At 33.2% G+C, this 18,428-nt stretch overlaps 1 protein-coding gene across 1 annotated transcript in view; it reads right to left on the bottom strand.

Moving 5' to 3' along the window:
* The window catches only part of LOC121241277 (callose synthase 3-like), a 30,740-nt gene extending 15,827 nt beyond the window's left edge, over positions 1–14,913 (bottom strand). Inside the window, 22 exon segments of the mRNA XM_041138980.1 lie at positions 1,179–1,265; positions 1,346–1,395; positions 1,480–1,561; positions 1,764–1,824; positions 1,915–1,967; positions 2,126–2,460; positions 5,459–5,576; positions 5,674–5,796; positions 6,613–6,703; positions 6,785–6,861; positions 6,962–7,099; positions 7,501–7,627; positions 7,787–7,878; positions 9,536–9,628; positions 10,344–10,457; positions 10,541–10,651; positions 10,858–10,951; positions 11,049–11,173; positions 12,404–12,504; positions 14,182–14,427; positions 14,580–14,615; positions 14,736–14,913. Coding sequence (XP_040994914.1) covers positions 1,179–1,265; positions 1,346–1,395; positions 1,480–1,561; positions 1,764–1,824; positions 1,915–1,967; positions 2,126–2,460; positions 5,459–5,576; positions 5,674–5,796; positions 6,613–6,703; positions 6,785–6,861; positions 6,962–7,099; positions 7,501–7,627; positions 7,787–7,878; positions 9,536–9,628; positions 10,344–10,457; positions 10,541–10,651; positions 10,858–10,951; positions 11,049–11,173; positions 12,404–12,504; positions 14,182–14,389 — 2,280 coding nt within the window. The 5' untranslated portion in view covers positions 14,390–14,427; positions 14,580–14,615; positions 14,736–14,913.
* Positions 14,914–18,428: the final 3,515 nt, after the last annotated feature.

Genomic DNA, 18,428 nt, shown 5'->3' with positions numbered 1-18,428 from the left:
GCTATGTTACGTAAGGCTCATGTTAATAGGCCATGTTTAATGTTATGCCATGCACAAGAATATGTCACACCATATAAATTCATGAAGTCAACGTGTTCACATGCATTATGAAAGCTAGAAAGAAGACACATGAATGACAAGTAAGCTTTAAGTTTGGCCTTATGTTATGGGTGGATGTGCAAGCCACAAACTTAAGCATGGTCCACCACATGCATGCTATGATGTTTTGAGGTGACACGGACCCAAGCGTGTTTTTATGATATGTTATGTGGTGTGACGGACCCAAGCGTGGTTCACCATATGTTATGTGATAACACGGACCCAAGCGTATTTTACTATATCTTGTGATACATTATACGGTGCCACGAACCCAAGCATCGTTCACCATATGATTATGCCATCAACGACAATTGGACGATGCACGTATGCTATGATGGACGCTAAGTGAAAGACAAGATGAATAAGTTATGTACGAATGATAGGAAATGCATGGAGTCAGTCATTCATGCATCCATGTTACATGTACTGCCATGATTATGTTTGATTATGCTTATGTTACTAATGAATGATCTATACGTTATGTGTATGTATGACGATGTATGTAAGTTTTCAAAATTAAGTCTAATGTTAAGCTAAGTTAAGTTTACAGTATGATGTGATATTACTGAGTCTTCGACTCATTTGTTTGTTTCTCTTTTTATGTTTTTCTATATTACTGAGTCTTCGACCCATGTGGTATTGTAGAGGCAGATGAAACTTTGTAGCAGTACTCTCTCATTACTGCAGATGTACTGTAGCGATTATTGAAAAGTCAAAGATAAGATAAAATTTTGTATTCTACCGTTTGGATAGGCAGATGAAAGATGAAGTACAACTCATATGAGATAGTTTGTATCTCATCTAGGCATCCAAACCGGGCCTAAATGATTTGATACATAGAACTAGTTTATGTTATTTGTACGTTTTAGCTTTTATATTATGAGACTCGGTTGTGCTAAGTTAGCTTTATGATTCAATAAATGAGGTGTTTTTATGAGGTTGAATCTCTTTACCATGCATTATGCAAGGAATACATAACATTTCGTACCTACGGGAATGGGTGTTACAAAAGAAGAATAGTTGAGATAGAAGCTATGGCAAAAGAATTAATTTAGAGAGTAAGGAAATGGTCCACTAACCTCTCCAAGGCGGCGAAATGCACCATAAACACCTCCAAATATTGTAGAGAATATGGCATACCAAATCTGGGTATCCATAAAATATACCTGAAGAAAAGATGTACCAAAAGTTACATTATGTTCCGAAAGATGGAGACAAAGCAGACATTAGCATAATCCGTCCATACAAGAATAATTGGAGCCCAGAGTGCAATCACAACGCCAATATTGTTCTTTGCTGCAAAGCAAATGAGCACATTATGAACCGCTTCCTATAGGAATGAAGTATTTAAAATACAAGGCACATATTCATAATATTTACCACGGGGGAAAAACTCATGCCAATGGTAATTTCTTACTTGAACATCCATTATAGATTTAGTTGGACCCACTAGTGGCTTTATCTGCAAGGCAATGGATCATCAGAGCAAGTAATAATGGATAAAGCAACTGCCTATGGACATACAACTGGAAGAGCTTACGCATTACAGCTTTGGTACTCCCTCAACAAAAATTTGCTCGGGGAATTATTTATAGTATTTTTAATCAAATTTAGTAAAGGTAGGTAAAAGCAACTACAGTTTCTATGATGTATGAAAGAATCACCTCTATATAGTAACTAAATGCCAACTTTGTTACTATAAGAAGCACCCAAAACATTGTGTACCTGCAAATTTTGAAAAGGAGATCAATATTGTGAATCATTAAATTATTTAAAGCAGCAATTCAACCCAGCAACCAAACACTACACTCTTACTTGAAAAGAGAAAACGCGCTCTCATGCATTCCCCTCCCAACATAAAGCCGAGGCTGCAAATTTGTAAGTCATAGATACAAATGACCCAACATGTATATAAGCAGATGAACACAAAGATGATGATATTTTTGTATAAGCATCTGCAATAAAAGCCTTAGTACAACAACAAATATAAATAAATCTGGAAAAATAAGAAGGCAATGACACAAACCTGCGACCACCACATCATTAGCATCACAATCTTATAATTGGACCTCTCAAGAAAACGCCGAATGAAGGGGAAGAGAAACAATAACGCAGCCAGCATGTTTGGTGACAAATAGATGACGACAGCCAAAATAAACAACGAAGGTGCACTCGAACTATTTCCAAACCAACTTTTGATGGTTTGGGCAAATCCAGGTGGATTCTCCCAAGTGTAAGCATAAGTAACTGGAAGAACTATCACCCAAGCAGCAGCTGAAACCACTTTTAAGATGTATCTAAGCCTAACATGGAATGACATACTCCATCGTGCTTTCCAACTAAGAATAACATCAAGGACAGCTGCACAAGTCAAAAGAGAAATCATCTAGTAACAAGTTCTGCTCGATATGCTGAACCGTAATCTTATAGCCACTTGCAACAATAAAACTGAACTTATTAAGTCAGAGAAATCATAAAGTAACAAGTTCTGCTCGATATGCAGTCCATAATCTTATAGCCACTTGCAACAAAAAAATTGAATTTATTTCAATTTTTTATAGCCAAAATAAAATTGTTTCATTGAGTCAAACTTTATTCGTAAACAATTTAGCAATTAACTCAATAGCCATGGGTAAAAAAAGAAAGCATGTAGCATATTCCATAATAGCTTCATAGACATCCTCATACAACAGGCATGCATCAAAAATAAAAAATCACATTCTGAGGCCTTGTTTGTTTTCACAAATCCTCTCAATTCATCTCATCTAATCTAATCATTACAACTTTCTCAAATTTTCACACAAAATAAAATAAACAATTCAACTTTTTTAATTCTCAAAACAAAAATAATAGTAAAAAAATATATTCTAACAATATTTTATTCAACTTTTACTTTAATTTCAACTCATCTCATCTCATCTGCGAAAACAAACAAGGCCTGAGAATAAAGTGCTCGATTCCCCAAAGTTTGATGTCAAAAACATATGATGTGTATAATGGCAACACCCATATTTGAATATGTGATGATGCTGCACAACATCTAATGCAACAATCACATTAGATTAATCTACAAGAGATACATAGGCGTTGAACAACACAAATACTGCAAAACTAGGGGTTGAAAAAGAACTAAGTGTAGAGGCAGGAAACTCTTGCTTGGCTTAAAACTAAAAACTTCATAATAGAATTCGGGTAGATGAACTTATCATAGGGATGAGTCTCTAACCAAATAAATGTCAAGAGAAGATTTAGCTTGCCCATCTCAACCATATGAGTACTCTAAAACCTTCTTTGTCGCCCAATGCTGCAGCCCATCTCAGCTTGGCTCGAAAATTTTAACAAGCAATAAAATATGAAAGGATCCAAAGTAGTTTGGTTTGTCCTACTTTCCAATCAAGAGCTCAAAATATTTGATTACAAAAGCAAGTTGCTGACTACTTGAATGATCATTTTTCTTTTTTGTTTTATACTTACAAAAATCTTCATTTTTTCCATGAAGAGCTCAAAAAAAGCAAGTTGCTGACTACTTGAATGATCATTTTTCATTTTTGTTTTATACTTACAAAAATCTTCATTTTTTCCATGAACATGCAACAAGCATTTATGATTAACTTCATCCATATAAATCAATTGGTATTATATTGCGAGGTAGCTAGGATCATGGGATGATTTATTTACTAAAGTGGGGTCAGCATGGATCATGCCTAGAAAATTGGAGGACTTCCTCAAATCGAGAAAAAGAAAGGGGGGGGTCTTACACGGTAATCCACAAATTGCAACAATATGGAGGATGGCTCCCATATGTTCAACTTGATACATTTGTGAGGAGAGAAATAATAGAAGTTTTGAAGAACGGAAGAGGACAGTGGACAAGCTTAAAGTTTTCTTCTTCAAGACTTTGTTCCTCTGGGCAGTTGCGATAGATTTTAATGGAGTAAGTGTCCCTGAGTTTCTTGAATCGACTGTAAATCCTAGTTATATGTTTCTATTGCATACATCCTGGGTACTTGAATCGTGCCTATTCTTTTATTAATAAAATTCATGATCTATTATAAGAAAAAATTTAACAAAAAAAACTGCATTACTCATGTACAGTGTTTACCCTTGATTTTGGAGTAAATTCAACCCACTTTTAGAGGCAGTAGATGCAGAATGCAGTCTATGTTAACGGTATAATTAAATGATAAATTCACACCTTCCTAAAAGCTTTTAATGGACTAGTTGTCCTGAGTTCAAGATTTCCTATCAGCTCAAGTATTTGAAAAATTGGTAATTAACAATCTGTATGTATGTCATTGTGGTTAACACGCCAGGCCCACCTAAACGCAAACTGTGTCTAGAGTTTAGGCGCAAAGCACAAGCACACACCTGATTTAAGTAAAACACATTTTTTAGAATGATCTACAATAACAAAAAATATAATAAAAAAGGTCCAAAAGCGAGATTGTAATATATTTAGCCTATTAACTCAATTTATTAGAGCACATTGCAACGTTAAAATTATGTAATCAACCCATTACATAAAATTCAAACATAACACTTCAAATTATAAACAAGTTTATAATTAGTCACATTAAAGTACCACCTTGAATCAAAATATACTAAAAATCCCATGACCAAAAAGCACAATAATTGCAGGTGTTCACTTCTATAGAACATAGGCAACCAAATATCAATTCATCTAGAAAGCCAACTTGGACAATTATATCGATTCAAAGCATAGACATGCCTAATAAAACATGTAGCACTAGAATACATCAATTGTTTTTTATAAGTAGCACTAGAGTACATCAATGGTATTTGATATCAACAAGTGCATAAGAATATTTGTTTAAATAACGTTCTAGGTCTTGAAATTATATTTTATAATTTAAGAAAATTATAAAAGTTTTTGGGTAGAGTTTTAGATCCATGGGAAGCAAGGGGTTGGGGTCGGGCTTGGCTTATTTTGGGTTGTTTTTCAAGGACTTTTTGGGTTATTAGGAGTTTTCTATTATGGGCAAAGTGTTCGCTTGTATACATTCAGTGTATTTGGTTACTCCTTTTGATATATATATATATATAACATTTTTACTTATCAAAAAAAGAAAATTATAAAAGCACTTTTTCAGTACTTCAAGCTCACACAAAAAGAACCAAAACTGGTGAATGTATAAAATATAACTTACACTTGGCCTTCACTTTTGTAAATGTGTGTCCATATAGAGCAAGAGAAGACTATAAAATTGAATTATTTCCTTCTCTATTTCACGCCGGGGTGGAGGGCAACAGTAGTTTTATCAAGATATTTAAACATTATAATACTATTGCTTTCAACATGCAAACATGGGGGAAAGCAGATGGAAATGTTGTTACCTACCTTGACCAAGCTTCAATATTGCTGCTGTTATAAAGACACTCAATACCTTCTTGAATACATCAGAACTAAAGATTGAGCTTGGATCCCCAGTGCTATTCCAAGCAACAATGATCATAGCCTTATAATAAAAATAGCCACTTTCAGCTCCATTCCATATGATTGATGACATAAATGAATAATAAGAAAAACAAATTGCATGGGGTAGAACTTGGCACCTGTAAGCATAGAATGAAAAAGCTCCACATACGGTCAAAGCTTCTGAAAATATGCCAAAATGATCGGATCTCAACAAAATTAACTTTTCCGACCCATCGATCTCTAGTAGCTGGCTTGTTATCCTGGAGAATATTTATGTTGTAAAAGATGAGATTATGAAATAATCAAATAAATACATTCTGCACACCTGAACTACCACCTTTTTTGTAATATTCATCCTAAACACCAAAGCTGACATGTAGCACAATTATAAGCATAGAATGAAAAACCAATTTTGTAGGATTCACAAACAATTTAAGGCCTTGTTTGTGTAACAAGGTATTCTCATGTAATTTCATATATTCTCAGATATTTCTTTCCCAAACATCACACAAGCACAAAACACTTTTCAGTTTCAAATCTTTAACTTTTTCATCTAATCATTACAAATTTCTCAAACTTCCAAATAAAACACAAAAATAAAAAAATATATATTTCAAAACAAAAATTATATTAAAAAATAATATTCAAACAATATTTTAACTTTATAATATTTTTATTTAACTTTTTTCTCTCCTTTCCCAAAACCCAATTAAATATCTTAACTCAAACTATTTCACTACTATTCACAGATATTATAAGTGTCCAAACAAGCCCTAAGTCTTGGATTTCCACTCAATAAACCCCCCCCCCCAAAAAAAAAAATTGAAAAAGGAAGGGTCATTAACAAGTTCCCAAGTACATAGAAACAACTTCCTCCCCAAATCCCAAAAGTAGACAAACAACTCGAAACAAATTCAGTTGATATACATAATATCAATACAGCTAACATCTATCCACAAGAAACTCCATGTCATCTTATAATATTTTTTTCAGAATGGTTGGAGGTGAGCATATGCTAATGCTTGGAAAAAGCATGAAATAAACAAAAATAAATGGAAATAACCATCATTGCTTACTCCATTGTTCTCAAGAATCTGTTCAATGGGCAAACAAAAAAAATCAGCATCGGCACGCATCGGCCAGCCCAACCGGAAACAATCAACTGACCTATGGTTATACAAAAGAAAATTAATCAGTATAAACTCTAGGTAACAAGGAAATGGCTCAAAATAAGTAAATGGAAATAACCAGAAGTATTCGTTCAAATCATCATAGTTCCGCCACTGAGAATGCTTTGATCTCCCTTTTTTACTTCTTTCAGCTTCCTGCAGAGCAAAGCAATCATAACACATGAAAAGGTATAATCAAAAGGAAGAAGCAGCACTCAAATTTTGCGGACTCCAAGAAAGGAACTGCACACAATACCTTAGCAATCACTTTGTAGATTGGAGTAACAACTTTCCTTAAAAAGGCCTCTTCTTCACCTCCATATGCTGGCTTTACGTTCTCTCCCGTCATGGGGCTAACATTCCCAGCAAGCATACCATACAATTCAAACGCCATCTAAAAAACGCAGAACAAATAAGCACCAACTCTTATTCTATGAAGATTACGTCTATGAAAGCACATCTTGGAGTTGAATAACCAATTGTAAGATGTTTAGAGCTTTGAAAATAGATATATCGCCATGAAAATGCTTCACAAGGCATTCAAACAAGGAATGCCACAGTGAGCTACAAATTACGATATTGCTTTAGAGAGAAAATGAAAAAGAGGCCATTTTACAAAAATACATGTATTGCCTCAACACTAGAAGAGTTACACATTCTACTCATCTGAGCAATGTAACTAGCTAATAACAATATTTAGATTCAAAGGGCTTCCTTTGGGTGGGGTATTTGAGTTAAGGGGGTGGCACATTAGTAGGTACAATCATAGAAAAAAAAGAACATCTGGAAACATACGTGATGATAAATATAGCAAAGGCATTCTGGCATGAATCTTAAATTTGCAGCTTCACCCCATATCAGCAGATACAGACCCATGTATAGTAGTTTGCGCTGTTGCACTTCTTGCTGAATGGTTGGTAACCTGAAAGTTTAGAAACTTAAAAGCATTAAAGAGATTATTGAAATTGAAAACTAAGGTTATTACTTGAAGCTTGCCCAACAACGTATGAGGCCAAGACATAGCCACCAGTATGTTGGCAGCTGCCATATCAGTCAATCCTATTCATATGAGAAGGCTTACCAAAGGCTACTTTTGCGACCCAGGTACTTGCACCATTTTTTGTAGTTCTTGAAAAGTTTTTTCATCACTTCAGTTAAGGCACGTTCATCCAACTACGCAAGAAATATGCAGGTGTTAAGATAAAAGATGAACTACTAAGTGTATGGAATATATTTTTGCATTATGCACCTGTATTTAAAAATGCAGGCCGAACACACTTTTTAAGTTCAACTCCATTTTGGAAAATATTAAGAATAGAATCAGGTCAATATCACCCTTTTTTTTACAAGCTAATTTCACCCTTCCATGTACATAGTTTTTTTTTTTTTTTGTGATCGGTTAAAGGATAGTATTGATATTAACTAGGAAAAAGGTGAAGCCCCAGTGTATAGAACGTATACAAGCAAAAACAACTAGTCAAGATATGCTCTCTTCTCATAATTCATAATCATTCTCAAAATACGTAACAGGTACTTGCGCAAGAAGCATAAAATTTAAGTTACCACATAAAAAAATAAATAAGCGCATATATAGGTAGGGACTGGAGGGAGGAAAGGGGAGGGAGGGAGAAAGAGATCAAAAAACTAATGTTTGGATTAAAAATAAAAATGAGAGAATTCCTAATCAAAACACTCGCTGCATAAAGACCCAGCTACAAAGAACTTGTCTATTGTCCACTTCGGTGACTCCAACCTAAGCTACTCCATCCATTCAATAATGTCGGCCCCTTCTATTTTCGTGTAATCTTAGAAAAGTCAAATGCAAAAGCTTTAACTTGCTGCATAACACATCCAAAAAAATACAGCTAGTCCATCCATCCCACAATGTTAATACCAAACTCCATATTCATGAGCCACTTGAAATGTCAAATTGAAGAAATCTATTTGAGTTTTTCTCAACCGTCCCTCTGGATGGAAAACATGGAACCAAGTTAAGGAGTTGAAAGTAAGGTTCGGTAATTCACTTCTTTACTTAAAGGCAAATACCTGTTCCATTAGAGTTGCATGTTAACCGAGACTGGTAATCATTATTTATAGTTCAAGAGAAATGATTGTTCCTTTGACAAACTGGATTCCCACAAAAGGGAACAACGTAATGGAATAGTGGGAATACTTATTCCATGCTAAGTGCCCCCACAGAATCATTGCATGCTTACAAAGCCTAAATTGCTTGACAGGGGGTGGGGAAGTTACCAAACATGAGCACAAATTTGTTTCTCTTTCATATATCTCGCTAAGCAAGTTTTTTAAAAAATAATCGATATTTTACTAAATAAAGCAAAAGACATAACGTGAGGACACAGGTAGCATTTATTAAACAAACTCTGCAGTGAAATTGGTTCTCATAGCAGGTTTATAGCAGTGAAAGTTGAGTGGCAACAAAAATCCTAGAACACCTAGGATTGGTGCAGTGTCCCCCCACTTCACAGAAGAATTGTTCTAAGTAGGTGTGGTGGCTGTCTCAAACGTCATGCCAATAACATAAGGTTCCTTTCGGGTGCAATGGCCCATGAAGATGGCACCGGCGGAATTGGTCTTATGTTGACATCATTGAAAGGGAACAAGTCCTCCAAAAGGTATACTTTATGGATATTAATACAATTCATTAACTTCAGATCAAATTGTTGCCAAAATAAACTTAGCAAGTATTATAATCAGTACAAATCACTGATTTAAAAGGGGATAGAAACCAAAGAAACAAAAGCAGTGGACAACATGGAAAGAAACAGAAGTATATCCACTGAGACTAGGCATTTGTGCAAGGACCAACCTTGGGTTGTTGATCAGGCTTCGGAAATTGTCGTATGTGTACATTTGCAAGCAATAAGATTAGGTGCTCCCTTTGATTTGCCACATTATGCTTCTGCAAATAATATAATCAATGAACTTTAAATTAAGAAAATAAATTCAGTAGGCTATAATCATTTCAAGTAGCTTTTTCTAAAATAAAATTTAGGGGTGTAATCGGTCCAGTCCAGGGTCACGGACTGAAAAATTCAGTCCATCCTTTTTCTGGACCAGACCAGACCATTAGTTATCGGTCCGATCGGTCTGATTCGGTGCATATGAGTTAGGAACATTTTTTTTCCTCTCTTCTTTTTTTGATAGATAAATTAATTAACTTAGTAAAATCAAAATTAAGTGAGCTCTTTAATGTGGATTATGTAACTAACTCATTAAAAAAAATAATTAATTATAATTATATTTATGATATTAATAGTTACTAACTTAGTACTTTAGCAGAGTATGTATCTACATATAATAACATATATTATCATATGATTTATCGTATGATATATTAGTTAATTGTTAGCATATATTATTTCACATTTTATATGGTCAATGGTGATAGATTAGATAAAATTACATAATTAACTTCTACAACTACTATTTAATAATATATTATATATATTAAAAATATTTAAAAAATTTAGATGCAAGTGATTCAATCGGTTTCGGTCCGGTCCAATCGGTTTTTCCGGTCCGGACCAAAAACTTTTCACCCCTAAAAACAATCATGCAGGAGGATCCAACAGCATTGGTAAAAATTTAGAAACAGATCCAATTACTTATATCACCTGAAAGCCAAACATGGCCTGGAGCCAATCCAGAATGTCTTCATCTTTCTTCTGGTAGTCCTTAGGCCAAGGAAGACCCCTAGTATTACGAAGGGCGTAAACAGCAGCTTGGATCTGCAAATCAAGTGTTATAACGGTACACCAAACATAAAATAACTGTATTGTGCATGGTAAAAAGGGTGGAAATTGAAAAATACCTCAGGGTATCTCATAATTGGCTGATCTTTACTGTCAGGATCAAGCGGAAGGATATTGTAAGGGACATAGTACTCTGTCTTTTCAGCAACCTTATCTTGAACGTCCAAAATCTTACAAAATATCAACCATGAATGTATCAGTCATATATGCAGCATTATGAAGCAACTTGAAGTTTCTAAGTTGATAGCTAGTTCAATTAATATAATTCCAAAATGATGAAACCTAAACAAACAAAGCATGCAAAAAAAAACACAAAAAAAAAAAAAGAAAAAAAACAGCTTTAAGATATAAAGTTCAACAAATGTCACGTATTCACCTCGCGATCAAGTTCCATAGATTGTGTCATATTTACAGCCTTTAGAACTTCAAAGAGAACATTAGCGGTTTGGTACGCCTTTGTAAGTTGCGCACTGGATACAAACAGAAAGTCCACAGTCAAGTAGAGCATTGACAAAAGCAGTTTCCAGCCATACCAACTAAAGACCTAATAGCTTCTAGAGGACCCACCGATCAGCTTTATCAGCAGCATTTTGCAAAGCCTGTATATATTTCTTGTAGTAATTTTGATAAAAACTCTGCATTTCCCGCGCATCACTTTTTTTTACCCTTCCCATTAATGTAGGATCATTCTCCTGAAAGAGTTAGAAAATATTAAGAAACAGCTGCAGCTGATAGTCAGCACACAGAGAAAGAAAAGAAAACATATAAGCCAAAAGCACTCAGATCTGTTTTTTTTTTTTTTTTTTTTTTTTTTTTGACAGGTCAAAGTAAAACTTTATTGATAGTAAAAGGCATAGCACAAGTACACAGTAAGTATACACAGAATACAACTAATAACCACTAAGCACTAGTGATGGATACAAGCAGATTATGAAAGCTGTCCCCATTACATACAAGCACTCAGATCTTACAAAAGGCAATTGATAAATGCTACAGAAAAGCACCAAATTTGGCTTCAAAATACCTTCTTATTTCTGCTTGTTTTTCATCATGCAAATTACATTTGTAATACTGTATTCAATGGCTTCGCCAACCAAGACTCCTTTAGAACATAAATTAGCCACTCCATCTGCTGTTTATGAATCTCAACAACAGATTCCACTAATTCCCAAGATGCCTAAGGAGCCATCAACATGAGAAATTTCCACCCATATACTCCAAAAATCCATAATTGGATACTTTAGCAATGACCACTAGCCTAACTTCCTGGTTTTAAAAGTATTACCATCACCGTAGTTATAAACTTATTTTGGCATATACATAAACCAAACATAGGACAAGAGTAAGATATGGGGATGTAAATAAATAACGCTACTCAATAAGCTGCTCAATATCGACTCAGTCAAACTCGAGTTCGGCTCATTTCATTTATTAAACAAGCCATTCATGAACTTGTAAATTATGATCGATTATTAAACAATACAACTCGGATAAAGCTCGGCTCAACTCGTATAAGCTCATGTAAACTCGAATAACTTCGACTTATTATTTCTTATAATATTATCTTTCTAGTTATAATGAGAATATTTTTAATATTTAAAAAGGTCAGAGGAAATCATGTTCCTAATACTAAACATAATACCTGAATCCTTATAAATATAATCATTGATATATGTATATATAAGTTATAAAGATTGTTAAAATTTGTACTTGAAGTTATAAAATACAATATAAATAATCTTTTTTGTCAAAGTAAGCAGTTGTGAACAAGCTCGAACTCACCCAAATTTTAAATGAGTTGTTCATAAATATAAAATTCAAAATCCAGCTAAATGAAAGCTTGATCTTGAAAGCATAATTATCATTATATGAAAAACAGTCTTGGTATGGACTTGAAACAAAGAACATAATATAATGCTTACTCTTTCAAGACGTTGAAGAAGGGCAGTTTTAAATTGACGGACGCCACGTCCACTAGAAGTTGGATCCAACCTATGAGCTTTCTCAAAAGCATAAAACCGGCCTACATCAAAGCCACAAAAGATGAGACAAGAAAATTGAAAAAGAAATATGCCACGAGAAAGTAACAAATAAAGAACATCTACATTTCAAACGAGCTTAGTGAACATGCAAATATAAAAAGCAATAATAGGAAGTACGTTGAAAATAACAATAATAGAATATCCAGATGACTTGTAAGAGCACTTCCAATGGTTTATATATCTTATCCTTTAAAATACATCACTAAAACTCACTTTTTCTATTTTACATACTAATTTTTACAATATACCATACATCAGTTTATCTATTTTTTCTTTATATTATATTATTTAATAGTTTGTTGGAAAAAAATACAAAGAGAGAGAAACTATTGTGATAGATAAAGTACATGAAAAGAGAAAAAATAAATAAAATATTTTTACATTTGTGAATAGTTCACGCTACATATAGCTGAACACTGTAGTAAAATGTAAAATACATTTGAAAATAAATGATCCGTCGGAGGCAGTTTTAAGCTACTTTTCTTCAAATTTTACATAAAAATGGGTTTTACAAAACCCATTGTGAGTGCTCTAACAGGCCAAAAGCAGAAATTAGTTACTCTCGAGCAGCATTGGTATAGGCGCACTTAAACAAGCGCCATGGCCAAAGTGATTCACTTACCATACATCTTATAATTGGCTATCAATTTTATTTATTTTTTTGTGAATGAGTGGCTATCAAGTACCTTATGTGCATATCAAGTAAAGCACAAGATAATTATGTGCAATGTTATGTCCAACAAGTGCAGCTTAACTAATCAAGGTAGCATAACATTAGATAAGAAAGAAAACGGTTCTAAAATTGAAACCAGCATTTATATTATATGATTGCAAATTCCAGAAATGAGTAGTTAGTAAGAGGTTCAACCAGAAGAAAAGCTCGTACAGTAGTTGAACTAGTAATTCTTTCATAATGTAAGTGCTTTGTATCACCCCAATGGGAATGCCACACAATTTATCATTTCAGATGGTGTAACTCAACAACCCAAGACAGTACTTTTTCAAACGTTGCAACATGCTTTCTTCCTTGAATAAGAAAATGGCAAATCCACAATAACCAAACAAACTGAAGGGGGGAACCTGATTGTATAGCCTAATGGCTGAAAGCTAAAAACATTTTTGAAAAATCCAAAATTACACTCCATTTTAATTTGGTTCCCAACTGGATAAAGAGCTCGGGAATGGAATAATATAATAACTTACAACATCCCGCCCCCTAGCACCAGGAAATTCATATCCAACTCAGTTTCTAAATGCCTTGCTCTTGAAGGTAGAACATGTGACCGCGAGCGTACTCGCACACAATCGATCAGAGAACCCAATATGCCAATGCAAAGAAAGAGACAAACAAACACACAACCACTTACATATGCAAAACACAAATCTTTTCTTTTTGAACGGTCTTAAACATGCAAAGCACATATTTAACAAGCAAGATAAGCTCGGAAGAAGTCATTGCCTTCATTTCTAAGCAAATTTTTTTATGAAAGCTCGATTGGTCACAATTGCGAACTATACATATAATTCAAACAAAATTATCAGGATATCAAAACGAAAAGACCAAACCCACTTGCAGAACAAGTACCGAAAACAATAATTTTTTCACAAAACAAACGCCAGTAACAATACAAAATTTGCAAAATTATACATGAACTTACAGAGATAAGCCACTCTGGGGTTGCTCTTTTCAACTTCATTGGCAACACGAAGAATCGGAGCAATCTCAACGAGCGACGACGGGACAACCTCACTATCAAACATCGTCTCCCCAAGGTTCCCAGCAGTCTGCGTCCGCATGATCCGCCTCTGCGGCTGCGGAGGCTGATCAGAACTCCCAGCTCTCATCGAAGACGACGAGGACAACATGTTCCCGGACTCCTATCAGAACTTTAAAACCCAACTCCCTATCTTCCCCCCTAAGAAAAAGAGAAAATGAAAAGGTCAAATCCAAGACAGTGAAACACAAATCAAACCAAGAGAGCAGAGTGGAAGGGCGTAAAAAACAAAAACTAAAAAAGGAATAAAAACAAAAGGATCTTTTTTATGTTTTGCTCACCAACTGGTTGAGAAGGCTAAACTTCTGAGTCTGCATCTGCAACATTACAGAGAGAAAGAGAGTAAAAACCACTACCAAAGCTAAGAAGCAAACTACACATAACGTGAACAAAAATAGAAACTTAAAGCTTAGAAGAGAGAGAGAGAGAGATCTCACGGAGAAATAGATGTAGGTGGGCTTCAGATGCAGCACGTACAAACCCTAAGAGAGAGACAAGGATTGTGTCTGCTGCAATTTTAAGCTAGTTAAGAGAGAGGAAACAAAGCAGAATGAGTGAGAGAGAGAGAGAGGGTTGGCTGTTGCTCTAAGCGAAGATGTGAGAGAGAGAGAGAGAGAGAGAGAGAGAGGGAGTGTGGGCAACTCACTGTTAGCAGGCAATTACGAGACTGCCACGGGCTCTCATTCGGGCGTATGCGTCGTTGCAATTCAGTAAATTACTCAAAAGCCCTTCTATCCATTTTTTTAAAAATATAATATTGGCATTTCTATTTCCATTACATCAAGTTTAGAGTCTATTCATGAGATTTAAATGAAATTTATTTTAAATAAATCCAATAAATTGGTTAAAAGTGGAAGCAATTTCAATATATAAATTAAATAGTTCTTTAAAAGAATCTTTTCTTTCTAAATAAAATATTTAAATAATATTTTATAATGAGATTTTTATTTTTGACCCAATAAAAAAATATGAAATCCACGTTATAACTTATAAGGGAGAAATCGCATGAAAGAAGTCATATATTCTTGTAAGATGATTTATATTTATTAGAATTTAATTTTGTTTCTTCTATCCCAGTAAATTTAGTAGTAAATTGGGTCATGGAAAGGGGTGTTTTCGTCAAATATGGCCTTGAGGTTTCCAACGTACCGAAAGATCAAAAGCTCGTAAAAAGGGGCAAATAGAAGGGCCTTTTCGGGCATAAATGGTTCGAATTTCAAAAAGTTGAATAAGATTCTTGGAGATCGAAAGCTAGATAACCGAGGGAAAAAGTAGCCGTTTCACAAAACCAAACATACGCCTTTTACCCTCTTAAAAACAACTAAATTACAACCCCTCTAACGCACCACCTAATACCCCCGACACAAGAGCGGGGCCAATATAGTAAATGCAATACGGCGGTAACAACTGTTGGGCCCTTCAATCATTTTTTACCGCAAGGATGGTGAAGGCATTAAGTAAAAAGAGGAGGACTATATAGGAATTTCGTTACTCAAAAGAAAATTTGTTAGTCTCATTATTATCCAATCAAGAATATCGTAATATCATTTTGGTATAAACCGTAAAGTTGTATTACATTATTCATAATTGTTTATTCAAATCTTTTATGTTTTAGAGAAAATCTTCATAATATTAAAAATAATTTAAAATAAAATTCTATTCATTTCAATTAAAGTAAATAATTTAAAATTTATATTTAAGCTATTTTAAAATATTTATAAATAGTAATAAAATAATTTATATAAAATAATTAAAAATTTTTGATCTCGTTTAAATTTAAAAATGAATTGAGATAGTTAGTGAATAGTAGAATAAAATATTATTAGAATATTATTTTTTAATATTATTATTATTTTAAGATTTAAAAAAATTAAATTATTTATTATATTTTATATAAAAATTTAAAAAAATTATAATGATAAGATAAAATAAATTTAAATAATTTTCAATTCAAACGGGAGTTAAAAGAAGTTTAATGTTTTATTTGATTCTATAAATAAAAGAATTTAAAAAAAAAAAAAAAAAAAAAGGAAAAAGGATGGGAATTCTCATCGAAATTGTGTATTAAACTCCACTAGCATCGTAATTGGCAAAAGTGTTTTCGGAGAAAATTTTCTTGTCCGGATTAATTTGTCCTTTAAACTTTAAAGTGCCACATTTTAATTGCCCATTGGTCAGGGCTGACGGTGACAGTGACGGAGTCCCTAACGCTCTCAAAACCCGATCAAACTACCAATGAATACCGTGGGACCCGACATTTATTATTCTCTTCCTGACTTTTGCAAACTTTGCTTTATGAATTACGAGGATAAAAGTGAAACCTAGGTCCCATTTACTGTTGATTCAAAAAAAAATAAAAGGTCCCATTTACTGTTATGCCATTTCTTTTTCTTCGGCGCCTCATTTATTTTAAAAACATATCTCATCTTAACATATCTAATTTAATTATTATAAATTTTTTTAATTTTTTATATAAAATAAAATAAATAATTTAACTTTTTAAAATTTTAAAATAATAATCATATTAAAAATATATATTCTAACAATATTCTATTTAATTTTCAACTTTTATTTAACCTTATATTATCTCTTCTCATCTCATCTCATCTATAAAAATAAACAAAAACTAATTTAAATGCGATTTAGATAGTGAGTTAAGATAAAAGTTAAAAGTTAAATAAAAATTGTTAGAATATTATTTTTTAATATTTTTATTGTTTTTAAATTTGAAAACATTGAATTGTTTATTATATTTTGTGTTAGAATTTGAAAAAATTGTAATAATAAAATAAATAAGATGAAACATTTCTCGTATCCAAACAAGACCTTAAAGTTTAGATTTTTTTGGATAATGAGTTGAGATAAAATGAGTTAAGATTAAAGTTGAAAGTTGAATAAAATATTTTGAATGTTAATGTCGTGTTTCATACGCGTTTAGATCAGGTTCTAGCAACTCAGGTCTTAAGGACTAGGCCTGAAAAAATGAAGCAGAAAGTAGCTAGGAGAAGTCGACCTTGATACCGGGAGTCTCCGATGACAAAGTTAGTAGCTAGGTTTGGATACACAAATTTTTTTATTCCATCTCATCTCATCATTACAATTTTTCCAAATTCTCATACAAAAATGTAATAAACAATTCAACTTTTTTAAATTCTAAAATAGAAATAATACTTAAAAATTATATCTAACAATATTTTATTCAACTATTATTCAAAACATCTCATCTCATCTAAACTGTTTATCCAAACACAACTTAACTTATTATAAATTTGTAATTAAGTGAGAAAGTCTAGGAATCAAAGAAAATTCCTTGTACCTAGAAGTCGTTATTTATATTGGGAGTCTGGGACAGATCTCGTCTGCCCCCGTAAAGTCTGTGTCTTTATTACTGTTCCTTTTATCAGAGTTTTTTAATGCAGCATGCTTCTACGACTGCGTCATTAATGTGGCATGTAGCTCGAGTAGTGGTGTTATTAATGCAGCGTAGTTCCCTGATTTGTTTTACCTGTGGTGATCCGTCAATGTTCCCATGTCAAAGGATTAAGGGTTCTTCGTCTTTCATGTTCTGCCATGTACAAGTCTCCAAAAGCAGAGCGTAGCCAAGCGATATTAGGCATGTCAGTTCCATCAGTCATCATCATTTACTTTTTCTTATAGGTGACTTACTTTATGGACAAGTTCGGGCCCTGAGGCCGGGTATCTAGTCGAAGCCAGTGGGCTTGTGAAGTAGGGGAAATTCCCTTACAATTAGAATATCATTTTTTAATATTATTACTGTTTTAAAATTTGAAAATGTTGAATTATTTATTATGTTTTGTGTAAAAAATTTAAAAAATTATAATGATTAGGTAAAATGAGTTAAGGTATGTATTATGGCGCGTTGAAGTCTATTCGTCCAGATTGTAAGGTGAACAAAATTACAGTTGGAAATTTTGAGAACTATTTAAAAGAATTTTGAAATGTGTTTTCTTATGAATTTTATGAGAGAGGGTGAGATAAGGTGGTATTGATCAAGTTTAAAATGAATTGAAAAAATTGAATTGTTTATAATATTTTATAATATTTTGTTATCAAGATAAGGTGTTTTCTTATTTTTTTAATATTTTTATCGTTTTTAAATTTGAAAAAAT

This window comes from Juglans microcarpa x Juglans regia, chromosome 7S (genome assembly GCF_004785595.1).
Source record: "Juglans microcarpa x Juglans regia isolate MS1-56 chromosome 7S, Jm3101_v1.0, whole genome shotgun sequence".
Classification (NCBI taxonomy): domain Eukaryota; kingdom Viridiplantae; phylum Streptophyta; class Magnoliopsida; order Fagales; family Juglandaceae; genus Juglans; species Juglans microcarpa x Juglans regia.
This window is presented reverse-complemented; position numbering and strand designations above follow the sequence as displayed.